Source organism: Corylus avellana, chromosome ca11, assembly GCF_901000735.1.
Source record: "Corylus avellana chromosome ca11, CavTom2PMs-1.0".
NCBI lineage: Eukaryota > Viridiplantae > Streptophyta > Magnoliopsida > Fagales > Betulaceae > Corylus > Corylus avellana.
Window position 1 is genome coordinate 4,996,306 of NC_081551.1, and position 13,031 is coordinate 5,009,336.

Consider the following 13,031-nt stretch of genomic DNA (forward strand, 5'->3'; position numbering starts at 1 on the left):
TAGAAAATACTCTTTTTTAAAAAATTTGTTTTTTTTTTTAAAAAAAAATTAAGTGAGTGCCACGTGTCAACATGTGATTGGTCAACGTGGAATTCTGTTAAGTCAACTGACGGAGGACTAACTTGGTCTATTTTCAAAGCCACAGGAACCTCCTGTGATAAAAATGAAAGTCCAGGGAGAAAAAAATAAAGCCGGGAAACCCTAGGGGGTTCTGGAGTATTTAACCCAAATAGAAAATAGTTAAATAGTTGATATTATACAAATTACATTATCATTGTACATAAATAATATGATCAACTTGAATAAAGTATTTAAATTGTTATTGAATCATATGATTAAGTATTGATCTTATACATTTAAATTATTTAATATGTATAATTGCATATATTTATAATGTATAATTATAATTTATAACATATATGGACTTATAAATTTATAACACATATTAGAGCTAAGTCTCTAAATATTTAATTGTTATATTAATATGAACTTATATACTTATAACTTATGAGTTATGTCTTATTATATATGTATAATTTATTATTATATAATCAAATGATTTAATCATTTATCCAAGTTCTTTTATTATGTGGTGCCAGGAGATGAACTAATTTTCCATGAACCCACACTCAAACGTCAATAGCCAGAAAAGAGCACTAGCATAGGATAAGCCATGCACATACTTTTTTTTAGCCAAAAAAATTGCCAAGATCCCATAAAAACCACAGCCTTTTAGGCTCTCCAAAGTACAATATTTTTTGGATTTGGTATACAGTACTTCCTTTCCAAATGCAGTGAGTAATTGCATCAAAGACATATAATTTTTCCCAATTTTTTAATTCTCTCATCCCTTTTTTTCTTTTTCTCTCTCTGTGACGTGGGCACCACATTGGTGCAGGTACACTGATACTCTGCGGTGTGGTATGAATTATTAGTGAGGTAAAATTAGGGCGAGCTACATTATGATTCTTTACAATTTTTAAAAAATAGTATAGATTTTTAAATTATACAATTTTGATATTTTTTAGGCATTAAAACGCTTGAAAATTTTTATTTATAAAAAATGTGGTATGTTATAGTTGAGAATTGAATATATTTTTATTAGATTCCTGCTTTATATGTTGTAAAAAAGATTTGAATTAAAAATTATATTTTACTTTTATAAAGAAGAAGCTTTTCTACAAAAATAAAGAAAAAGCCTTTTGGGAGTAAAACATTAACAAACACACCTAATTGTCTAATAAAAAAGATAAGTACTAAGGAGCCAAACAAATGACTCTAGAAAAATTTTTTAAACTGACGTGGTAAGCGTTTTTAAATTTAAAAAAATACAATTCCCTTTCCCTTGTCTACCACGTCAGTTTTAAAATTTTTTTGAGTTCATTTGTTTAACTTTCTAGCACTTCCAATAAAAAATAGCATAAATAACTTTTTTTTTTTTTTAATTAAAATTTGGCTAAAACTTTCGCCGATACAATAAATAAAAGTAAAATGTATCAAAAATAGAATACGGTCCTCTCCATTTTATAATCAAGATTATAATTTGTTACATTTAACTGTGTATATTATGCAACATCATTTAAATTTTTTAAAATAATTTGACTATACATTCATCATCAACCCTTATATCAAAAGTCTCTATTATAAAAACAAAAAAACATATATAAAAAGTTTCATGAATACCGACCCATTAGTCCAATAAAAATAGAATGAAAATTAAGCATTTTTTAAAATTAGAAAAAGGCTACGATTTCTCTTGGTATTTAACTCATTCCATGCGGATATTGGTTTTTTTTTTTTTTAAAAAAAAAAAATTCTAATTTTTTAGAAAACATATTATCCAGTCAAATAAAAAATAAAAATTCTAATTAAATGGGTAGTCTGTAATTGGAGGGGATCCTGATCCCTATTCTATTCCCCCAAAAAGAAGTTATAACCACTGACGCAAGCGACAAGCAATTGCTATATAATTGGTGTCATTATATGTTCTCCGAGCACCCAATTGCACTTTCATCTACAGCAGACATGTCAGCTGTCTCTGAATTCTTCTCCCACCTCAAAACGTTGTCCATAGTCTTCTTTACTCTCCTTCTCCTTGAAATCATCATTCTTATCCGCTCCGTCACCGGATTGAGCCCCAAGCCCGACAAACGCCAAATCACCACCACCCAATACCTCAAAGTCATCGAAGAGAGAAACCCCACCACTCGCTACACCAGAAGATTGGCGACGGAGCCGGCCGAATGCCGGGTGTGTTTATCGGAATTCGAAGAGGGCGAAAAGATTAGGGATTTGCAATGTAAGCACACATTCCATAAGGATTGTCTGGACAGGTGGCTCCAACAGGGCTGGGCCACGTGTCCTCTCTGCCGGACGAAGGTTTTGCCGGACGATGTTGTCGATAATTATCACCGGATGCAAAATCAGGTGGAGTACGATGGGAGTGACGAGGAGGTAATTTTCTTGTTGTCTGCTTTACATGGGTATAGTTCGCATAGATTTTTCTGAGGTTGTCTCTCTCAGTCTCAGAGTTGAGAGGTCCTGAGTTTTTTGTACATGTTTTGTGTTTTTACCTTAAAAAGGAAAAATAATAATAATAATAATATTAGAAATTTGGTATAGCTTTGCCATTGATGATGTCTCTGTATACATGAATATTTACTGAGATGAATTCCCCGGTTTACTTCTCCTTAATTAAGCTTAATTAGGTGAATTTTTTTGGTGAGAAAAGCTTGATTTTTGTTAAATTCTTGCATTGGGTTGATATGAAGGTAAATATCTCAAATTGGGGAACGTGGTAAAATTGTAATTAACCTGCCCATCGATTGGGGAGGGCCTCAACTCAGCCACAAGTTAGATGTAGTAGCGTTGGTGATCTGGATTGGCGAAGAACATTCGCTCAGTAAATTTATTTTATATTTTCGTTAAAAAAAATTATATATATATATATATATTTTATTTTATTTACTCACTTCTGCAACTATTCACTTCCACAGTTTTATTTAAATATTATTTTTTAAAAATATTTTATTATTATTTCTTTGAGATGAAAGATAATATTAAAGATTTATTATTTATTTATTTATTTTTTTCACATATTTGGTGAGCAACATATTTATTTATAATAATTTTTTTATTAATAATAATTTGCGGACTGGAATGCTCCGATGGTGCCAAAAGATTCATGGGGGGATCATTTATAGAAAGGTTGGTAGAGTAGGTGGAGAATTTGATGGGATGGTTGCAAAACTTGGTACCGGAATTCCCTTTAGATTTTGGTGGCTAAACAAACTTTTGCACCAATGGCAGGTGGTTCATAAAAGCCTATTATGGGAGTTGCTTATTTTGTAGGCCACTTTTTTATTTATTTTGTGACGATTTCTACCGGGCAAGGGCTGTTAAGAGTGGTTTACCGGATGAAATGCTACCAAATATCATATGGTTTAAGTTATAAAGAGAATTAACAGAAGCTCTAACTTCACAAAACATTTATTCCTTATTTGGTAATTTGGTTTGACATTTCTTCTACTTGCGTGTGCGACCCGGTGAAGGTTTGTTTTAGACTTTGGTTGCCACAACGATGCTAATTAAAAGAAAGGTGTTACATCAATATGAAATCATAGATTGTTATGTTCTGACTTTGTGATTAAAATCATGCTTCCTTCTTTATCCATGTATTATATAAATATGGGAAAATACAGAAAACAAAGATACGCATACTTTGTGTTATAAAGTTAAATTTTTCTCCAGATACAATAGAGCCCTTTCTATTCCAATCAGAGACAAAGAAATAATATATTTTCAAATTTCAAAAATCAAATAAGGATATAAAGAGAATTGTATTATCATAGATTAATCAATTATCTTTTAAAATAGATCATATAATTTCAAATTTCGAAATTCAACTATTGTTTTTGAATTTTAAAAATAAACTGTTGTTTCTGAATTTCGAAATTAAACTGCTATAATTTGATAATCCAACTGGTACTTAAATATGATCGTTAGAGTAAATAATTATCTTAATTATTTAATCTCAATCATGGTTTAGATCAAACCATTAGATCGAACGATCTTGACCATCTAAAAATGGATGTCATGATCAGATCGTTTCGAGCATTGTGGCCATCAAAGCACCACTAGGGCCCTATAGCCCATGCCACGCGCGCGTGTGGGTCCGGTTCTTCACACCGTAGTATAATATGCACTAGGGTGTACCCTAGCCTAACTCATTTAATAGCAAAATATTTCAACAAATCAACCCTTTAATAGAAAAATACACAGTTGAAGAGCTTCATGGGATACATGCTTGTGAGTCATGCTAACGTCCTCTTTTGTCTACGGTAGAATTCTACTTTCATAACAAAATGTCATTTCATATTAGTTAATCACAGTAAATCACTTCTTGTTTCACCTTAAGCAACACCATATTTGCTTCATGTGCTTGTCATTATTTTCAGCAGAGTAATGTTATTCTCTATACCCATTTCACATTAATTTATGTGGTATGTTTTATGTGATTTTTTTTTTAATAGCTGATATAAATTTATATTCAGAGTGCATTTGGATCCGTGATTTGATTTTGCAGTCTAAACGCCTGTTTTTACACAAAATGACATTTTGAAAACACAAAAACATTTCAAACCGGTGTGTTTTTTTATAAAAAGACAAATCACAATTTTATCAAATGCACGATTGCATTTTTAAAAATTGTGTTTTCATTAACTGCATTTTGAAATTACTATTTGTTAAACTATTTGTGTTGAAACCACCAAACGGTATACGCAATCCCACTCTCCTTAAAGCATTCTCAAAAGCTTCTCTTTAATTTTTTCTAAATTTAAGAAACAAAATTATTTTTTTACTTCCGTATTCAAATACACTCTTAGAATAACTTCTGAAGCACTTTAGGTTACCCAATGTTTGGGGAATCTATAAACTATATGCGGCATGTGACTTTTTAGATTTTTTTTTTTTTTTTTTAATTTTTAATTTTTTTAAGGAAGACGAGGCTCTAGGGCTCTGGGAGTGCTCTTGCTATCAGCTAATTAATGCACCACATGCATGCAATTGATTTCAGCAAACTACTCTTCATCAAGGGGTTATTTTTGTAGGGAGGAAGACCATCATATCATTTCTCTTCACTTTCTTTGATGCCACCGTAGGGTTTAAAAGATATTTATGTGAGTTCCATAAATTCAACCAAAAAGTGGGGCGAATATAATTTACTATTAATTTAGATAATAAATGTGAGAAAATTCTCATATATGATTCATTTGTCAGAACAAATTTTAAAAATGATTCTTTTGTCAAAACAAGTCTAAGACTGGCCATCTCTCATGTTTGCTGCAATTCAAGCAAAAAAATTACTGAGAATTTAAATCAATATAACTTATAGCACGAATTATTGATCCTATTGTCAATTGTCCTCCTTCAAGCTCTACATATCCCAAATTAGGATCAAGATATGCAACAATTATCTTTGGACATCACATATGAAAGAGTTTACGTGAAATTCACCTGCTCGAGTAGATGGCCAGAAGACTTAACATTTATTTGTACAGATTTTACATAAACTCGATCTCTCAATTCAAACAGACAAATTAGAATGCAACCTTATCTTGGACATTAAACCCCAAAATAATAATATTAGAACTTATTATCCCAAAAAAAAGATTGTCTATTATCATTATAGAGTAAAGGGTAATCATATCATTTTGAAGGTGTAGTCTATATCTAGTGAGTGGCGGTTGAGAGGGTAGATATTACATCTAAGTACTTTCATATTATTAAAGGAGAACGTGAGTTGGACCATCATCAATAAGCCTTGCTCCTCAGGAAAGACATATGGGGGGCCATGGAGAGATGACACCATGATTCAAACGATTAAATCCTTGATGGTAACGACAACGACATGACTTAAAAGCAACATGTCTCTCCCACACACACACACATATACATACACGTTTGTGTTGGGCATGTGATAGAAGCAATATACCATTCTAACTACTTTATCTGATGAAGAAGACATAACAGATGAAGAGTCTATTAAGAATTAATGCTAGCTATAGTAGCTAGTTTGTTTAGGATTCTTTTTTCTTATGATTTGGATGTATTAATTGGATTCGAATTAGAATTGTTTTAGAATTCCACCACTTTGCTTATTTATGGAAGTCTTCATTGAGTAGTACTATCAAACACTCTGTGGCATGTACTAGTTGGATTCGGATTGGAATTGTGTTAGAATTGCTGTACTTTGCTTATTAATGGAAGTCTTCATTGAGGAATAATATTGTTGGGTCATATTTCGACTGGGTTGGGCCTGGTACGAACCTACCGGCCCATTCCCCACACTCGGTGATTTTTTTTACTATTCAAAGTAAACTCATGTTCAGCAGACTTAAGCTTATATGAATTATATTATCAACACTCGGTTTTCACCGAGCCTGAGGCAGATACCGAGTGTTACCCTCGGGAAATAACAAACATATATGAATAAATATCTTATTTGATGTTCCCCGGTACATTGTTGACACGTGAACCCTCGGTAAAAGTCCACAGTGTTAGATGAACAGGTACAATCCAATGCGTATAAAAGGAGGGTCCCCTTTCACTATTTCGGTAACTTCTTCTTTTTACCCTCAGAACTGAATACTTTGTTTATCTTTTCCCTGATACATAATCTTCAAGTTCATCTTTCTTTTGAACATTTCAACTAACTTAGGCATCGGAGCTTCCACCGGCCGGACAACGCCGGCAGCTTTGATCCCTTTTCCCTTATCCTTCATTTTCAGCTCAACACTTGGTTATCAAATATTGTGCTGGGCCCTTTCCCACGTCATCATTCGGAAAACTGCTTCAACAGTTTGGCGCCGTCTGTGGGAACCGATATTTTATTGGTTCTTACTAATCTCATATATTCCGGTATGGTGAACACACCCCCACACGCCAGCACATCCCCACATCTTATCCCAGTCATCCAACCAGATATACCCGGAACCTCACATGATCCAAATCCCCAAACAGCCATTATGGTAGATTTCATGAAACGAATAGCCGAATCTGTTGAGGCCATGAGAAAGCAGAATGAAGAGATCGTCTCTAGGCTGCCTCCTAGAGAAGATTCGCCACAGAAGAAAAGACGCGAAGGGCCCTTTAGGGAACCACCACTATCAGCTCGGCGTCAATCAACCCAACAAGACGCTGGAAGTTCAATACAAGGAAATCCGCATACTGTTCAGACCAAAGCAAACATTCACCAACGAGAGCACACCAATAGTTCACAGCATGGTGGTAGGTCACACCATGGCGAGTCTAGTGATGCCAAGACTCACCGTAGTCATTCCCAGTGTAGCCATTCCCGTCATGCTCGGTCACATCCTGACAAGCCTGCGGAGGCTGCCGTGCATAAAGATGTTAAAGATCTCCAGGAGAAGTTTGAAAAGATGGCTTTCTTAATTGAAAATGGAGAAAATTGGTCTACCACTGAGGACCTGATGCAACATACCAATTTACCTTTTACTGATCGAGTGATGAGGTTTCCAATGCCCAGCAGTTTCAAGGTTCCTCGAATTGGCGAATATGATGGAAGTAGAGATCCTTCCGATCACATGGAAAACTTTCGAGCTCACATCATCCTTCATGAAACTCCTGACGAGATTGCTTGCCGAGCCTTCCCGTTAACTCTAAGGGGAGTTGCCAAAGAATGGTTTGGAAGTCTGAGTCCTAAATCTGTTGATAATTTTGATTATCTTGGGCAGCATTTCTTAGGATAATTTCTTGCCGTTCGAAGGAGAAAGAAGAATCCAGCATATCTATTATCCCTAGTGCAAGGGAAGAACGAGTCCTTAAAGGATTATTTGTTGCGGTTTAATCGGGAGAAGCTGGCAGTGGAGAGTACTGACGAGCAAACCATTCTCCCAGCATTGATGCACGGTATACAGACTGAAGGGCCTCTGATGGCCGAATTGTCCAAAAGACCAAAAACAAGAACTTTGCGACAGTTCAACAGCAAGGCAGAGGAGTTCATTAACCAGGAAGAGACTATCTCAGCGTTGCTGAAATCTAAAGCTGCTGAGAACAAATCTGCTATTGATCCAGGTATGACAAAACCGAGGGCCTATGTTGAGAAGAAAAAGAAGGATCGCCAAAATCCTAAGATCCTGGAAAGAATGGTCGATCTACCTCCTCAGCCAAATCAGCATTAACAATATGTGGGATGGACACCCCTGAATACAACTGTTTATAAGGTGTTCATGGAAGTTAAGAAGGATCCAAGCTTCCGATGGACAGGAAGGATGAAGTCTCCTCCCCAGAACCGTAATGCTCGGAAATTTTGTGAGTATCATAATGATCATGGGCATCAAACCGAGGATTGTATCAGTCTTTGGTTCGAGATTGAAAAATTTCTGAGGAATGGAAAGTTGTTGAATTTCTTAGCTGAAGAAAATAGCAAGGGAAAGAGCTCCCAGGATGGTCAGGGTCAGCATTTGGGATAGAATAATGATCGATCATGCAATCAAAGGCAGAGGCGTGAGGAACCGTGGGTTTCACAGAATCAACAGCAGAGTCCCCAGAACCAAGCTATTATTGGCGAGATTCGTACCATCTCGGGAGGCCTTGTTAGTGGAGGAGAATCAAGCTCGGCGAGGAAGGCTTATGCCAAGCAGGCAAGAATGGAAGAAATTCTAGTACTTGAAAAACCCTCCAAAGTCCAGAAACAAGAACCGAGTATTCTAACCTTTTCGGAGGAAGATGCGAAAGAAGTCTCGATGCCACATGATGATGCGTTGGTAATAACTCTAACGGTGGCTAACCATGCCGTTCACCGAGTGTTGATAGACCATGGAAGCTCGGCTGATATCATTTATTGGACAGTTGTTCAACAATTGGGCATTGGCCAAGAGAAGTTGAAGCCTTTCCTGTCACCATTGATAGGATTTGCAGGTGAGCGTGTCCAACCCATTGGGTTGATTGCTCTTCCAGTCACAGCGGGGACCGCTCCTAGACAATCCACTATCATCGTGAATTTTTTGGTCATCGACCGACCATCAGCTTATAACATGATCATCAGTCGTCCAGCTTTGAATCAATTGAGAGCGGTTACTTCTACCTACCACTTGAAAGTGAAGTTTCCAACCATTGAGGGAGTCGGCGAGGTTACCATACGTCCTTAAAGAAATGCACAAAGTCGGCACTTTTGCAATCTAGGCGATGAGCGGAAGATGCAGTTGAGAAAGGAACCAGCTAAGCCATTAGTTGACGTACCCATAGCTGAAGGAAAGGTTGTCAAGATCGGTTCTCAACTAACTTCAAGGGTTAGAGAAGTCCTTGTTCGGTTTCTCTGGCAAAACCTCGAAGTTTTTGCATAGTCTCTTGAAGACAAGCCAGGGATTGATCCCAAGGATATTGTTCATCACTTGAACATTAATCCCGAAATTAAACCAGTAAAACAGAAGCGAAGAAAATTTGCTCCAGACAGAAACATGGCAATTGCCGAGGAGGTGGACAAGCTCCTGAAAGCTCAGTTTATCGCAGAAGCGCATTACCCTGATTGGTTGTCCAATGTAGTGATGGTCAAGAAGTCTTCTGGGAAGTGGAGGATGTGTGTAGATTTTACCAATCTTAATAAGGCCTGCCCAAAGGATAGTTTTCCATTGCCCCATATTAGCTCTTTGGTTGATGCAACAGTGGGGTATGAGTTGTTGAGCTTCATGGATGCCTTCTCGGGCTATAATCAGATTTTTATGCATCCATCTAATCAAGAAAAGACTGCCTTCATCACCGACTGAGGGTTATATTGCTACAAAGTCATGCCATTCGGTTTGAAAAATGCCGGTGCAACTTACTAGAGGTTGGTAAACAAGATGTTTCAAGAGCAGATCGGGAAGAACATGGAAGTTTATGTTGATGATATGCTAGTCAAGAGCAACCTGCGGATAGACCATGTGACAGATTTGCAGAACGCCTTCAAGACGTTGAAGCGTTTCAAGATGAAGCTTAATCCTACGAAGTGTGCATTCGGAGTTTCGTCTGGGAAGTTCCTCAGTTATATGGTTTCTAACCGAGGAATTGAAGCCAACCCAGAGAAGATCCAAGCGGTGTTGGATATGCAATCTCCCAAAAATGTAAAGCAAGATCCAAGCGGTGTTCAGCTGTTAACGGGGAGAATCGCAACTTTGAACAGGTTCATCTCTCGGTCTACAGATAAGTGTCTCCCGTTTTTTAAGATTTTGCGTAAGGCTTTCGAATGGTCTGAAGAATGTGAATGGGCATTCGAGCAACTTAAAAGGTACCTGGCCAGTCCGCCTCTTCACGAAGAAGAAAGGGTTCAGAAGCCAGTTTACTTCGTCAGCCAAGCGTTGCATGGCGCCGAGGAAAGATATGTACGGATGGAGAAACTTGCTTTCGCCCTGGTAATTGCTTCCAGGAAGCTCCGACGATACTTTCAAGCTCATACGATTAATGTCCTGACCGAGTATCCATTGAAAAAAGTACTTCGGAAGTTGGACTTTTCTGGTCGGTTAGTCAACTGGGCAATTGAGATTAGTGAATTCGACATTCACTTTGTTACACGCAATGCGGTTAAAGGCCAGGCCCGAGCAGACTTTGTGGCGGAATTCACCAACATTCAGGATCAAGAGGATTGGCCGAGGGAGAGAACATGGGTAATTTATGTAGATGGTTCATCCACCAAAAGAAATGGTGGAGCTGGGGTTGTAATTGTTACACCAGACGGAAGAGAGTTGAAGAGTTCATTGAGATTGGAATTTAAAACTACTAACAATGAAGCTGAGTATGAAGCTGTACTAGCTGGACTCGGTTTAGCCCAACAACTGGAGGCAGAGTTTGTAGAGCTACGAAGTGATTCTTAGGTTATCGTCGGCCACATTCGCGGCAAATTCGAGGCTAAGGGCAGCAGGATGAAGCTCTACTTGACCAAAATTCAAGGTATGCAAAAAACTTTTAAAAGGTTTTGCATTGTTAAAATCCCAAGAGAAGAGAATGAGAAGGCAGACCATTTAGCCCGTTTAGGCTCTTCAACCGAGAATGAATTGGGGAATTCCGACCAGATAATACAAATTCAACAACAACCTTCCATCGTTGAGAAGGTTTGTATTTTAACTATCGAAGTCATCCCTGCTTGGGCTGGAGAGATTGTTAGCTATCTCGAAAAGGGAATTCTGCCAAGAGACAAGAGGAAAGCGGTGCAGTTGAAACAAAAGGCTACTCGGTTTATCCTGGTCAACGGAGCTCTTTTTAAAAGAGGTTTTATGTTACCTCTCCTTAAATGCATTTCTAAAGAAGATGGTGATTATATGCTTTGGGAGATTCATGAAGGAATCTGTGGCAGTCACTCGGGATCCCGCATTTTGGCACACAAAGCGGTAAGAGCAGGATTCTTTTCGCCGAGTATGAACCAGGATTCCATAAACATGGTCAAAACTTGTGACAGTTGTCAGCACTTTGCCAACATTATCAAGCAACCTCCCGAAGAACTTAGCTCGGTTTCCTCGCCATGGCCATTTTCACAATGGGGGGTGGATATAGTAGGTCCACTACCTGTAGGAAAATGAGGAGTTCGGTTCGTTGTGGTCGCTGTTGATTATTTCACTAAGTGGGCAGAAGCTGAAGCTCTGGTGAATATTATTGCAAATAACATCGAGAAATTTCTTTGGAAAAGTGTCATTTGTCGGTATGGGATTCCCCATGCCATTGTCACGGATAATGGTAAACAGTTTGACTGTGAGTCTTTTCGAGATTGGTGTGCCGGACTTCATGTTCGGCAATACTTTTCATCCCCGGGACATCCTCAAGCAAATGGACAAGTAGAGGCGACTAACAAAACCATATTCAAAATCCTAAAGAAGAAGCTCGATCAGCACAAATGGGGATGGGCAGAAAGTCTTCCCGAAGTTCTATGGGCATACCGCACCACCAAAAGAACCCCAACTGAGGAAACTCCTTTCGCCTTGGCCTACGAAACCAAGTGTGTCATTCCCGCAGAGGTCGGATCGGGGAGTTTTCGAGTGGACACGTTCAACTCCAATCGCAACGGCGAAGGTTTGAAACTACACTTGGACTTGCTGCAGGAGAAACAAGATCAGGCTCAAGTCACAATGGCCGCATACCAGCAGAGAGTTGCTCGGTATTTCAACTGACGGGTAAAGCATCGTAGTTTCCGAGTTGGAGACTTGGTTTTGAAAAAAGTCACCCTGGCAACCAAAGATGCAACCGAAGGAAAACTCGCACCAAATTGGGAAGGACCAAACCAAGTGATCAAATGTGGCAAAGCGGGAGCTTACCATCATACAAACTCTGAAGGAAAACAACTCCAACGACCATGGAATGCTGGACATCTTAAGAAGTATTTTGTATAGAATTATAATTCTCAAAGTATCACTTTTTTTTGTATTCTTTTAAAATCAATGCATATTAATGAAGGATCCTCTGAGGTTATAATCGTACAGAAATCTTAATCATGTGTCGGCCCATGTCTTCGGTTAACATTCAGAGATTAAATTTAAATAAAAACAATCTTCAGAAAGATGCTTATAAACACTTTCTAAGAACCTTCAATGAAAAATAGCCATAGAATTCTCGAGTATCACTCGATACGTTCTTACCAAGGCACTTTCACTAAACGAACGTAAACCTTTTTCATAAAAGGTTTTACCTCGGCGAAACATAGCCAAAGAATTTACCGAGTTTTGCTCGGTCAAAAATCGCTAAGGCGCTTTCCCAAGGAAGAAGAACATAAGCAGGCCAAATGCCCAAGCATGCCAAAACATGCCAAGCTCAGCATCCAATAAAATTCTCTATTCTATGCTCGGAAAATATAGCTAAACTAAAGCGCTTTTCCGAGAGTCATCTTTTGGAGAAATAGTTATAACACTCTCCAACCCTTCGGCGAAATATAGCTAGAGAATTTCCCGAACCCAGTTCGGTGAAATATCACTAAAGCGCTTTCCCGGGGAAGAGTTTGGAAATATAGCTGAACCAAGCGCTTTCCAAACTTAAACCTTTTGCTCAAA

The 13,031-nt window shown here is 37.8% G+C and overlaps 3 protein-coding genes across 3 annotated transcripts; all 3 read left to right on the forward strand.

Annotated features, from left to right (window-relative positions):
* The first annotated feature begins 1,947 nt into the window (after positions 1–1,947).
* Positions 1,948–2,632, forward strand: LOC132166423 (E3 ubiquitin-protein ligase RHA2B-like). The gene has a single exon (XM_059577228.1). The coding sequence runs from the start codon at positions 1,984–1,986 to the stop codon at positions 2,506–2,508; it is 525 nt and encodes a 174-aa protein (XP_059433211.1). The 5' UTR covers positions 1,948–1,983; the 3' UTR covers positions 2,509–2,632.
* A 5,620-nt stretch (positions 2,633–8,252) lies between these two features.
* LOC132165942 (uncharacterized) lies at positions 8,253–9,173 on the forward strand. Its single transcript, XM_059576659.1, has 2 exons — positions 8,253–8,419; positions 8,522–9,173. Exons 1-2 carry the CDS (start codon positions 8,253–8,255, stop codon positions 9,171–9,173), a joined length of 819 nt encoding a protein of 272 aa, XP_059432642.1.
* Positions 9,174–10,919: 1,746 nt separating this feature from the next.
* LOC132165945 (uncharacterized) lies at positions 10,920–12,158 on the forward strand. The gene is made up of 2 exons (XM_059576661.1): positions 10,920–11,504; positions 11,616–12,158. The coding sequence occupies exons 1-2, from the start codon at positions 10,920–10,922 to the stop codon at positions 12,156–12,158; spliced, it is 1,128 nt and encodes a 375-aa protein (XP_059432644.1).
* Positions 12,159–13,031: the final 873 nt, after the last annotated feature.

Bases quoted from the DNA above. Each gene is read 5' to 3' on its own strand.
- LOC132166423 (XM_059577228.1), top strand. From the start codon at position 1,984: ATGTTCTCCGAGCACCCAATTGCACTTTCATCTACAGCAGACATGTCA.
- LOC132165942 (XM_059576659.1), top strand. From the start codon at position 8,253: ATGGAAGTTAAGAAGGATCCAAGCTTCCGATGGACAGGAAGGATGAAG. The intron at 8,420-8,521 runs GTTGTTGAATTT...ATGCAATCAAAG, and splicing joins AAATTTCTGAGGAATGGAAA to GCAGAGGCGTGAGGAACCGT.
- LOC132165945 (XM_059576661.1), top strand. From the start codon at position 10,920: ATGAAGCTCTACTTGACCAAAATTCAAGGTATGCAAAAAACTTTTAAA. The intron at 11,505-11,615 runs GTTTCCTCGCCA...TATTTCACTAAG, and splicing joins CTCCCGAAGAACTTAGCTCG to TGGGCAGAAGCTGAAGCTCT.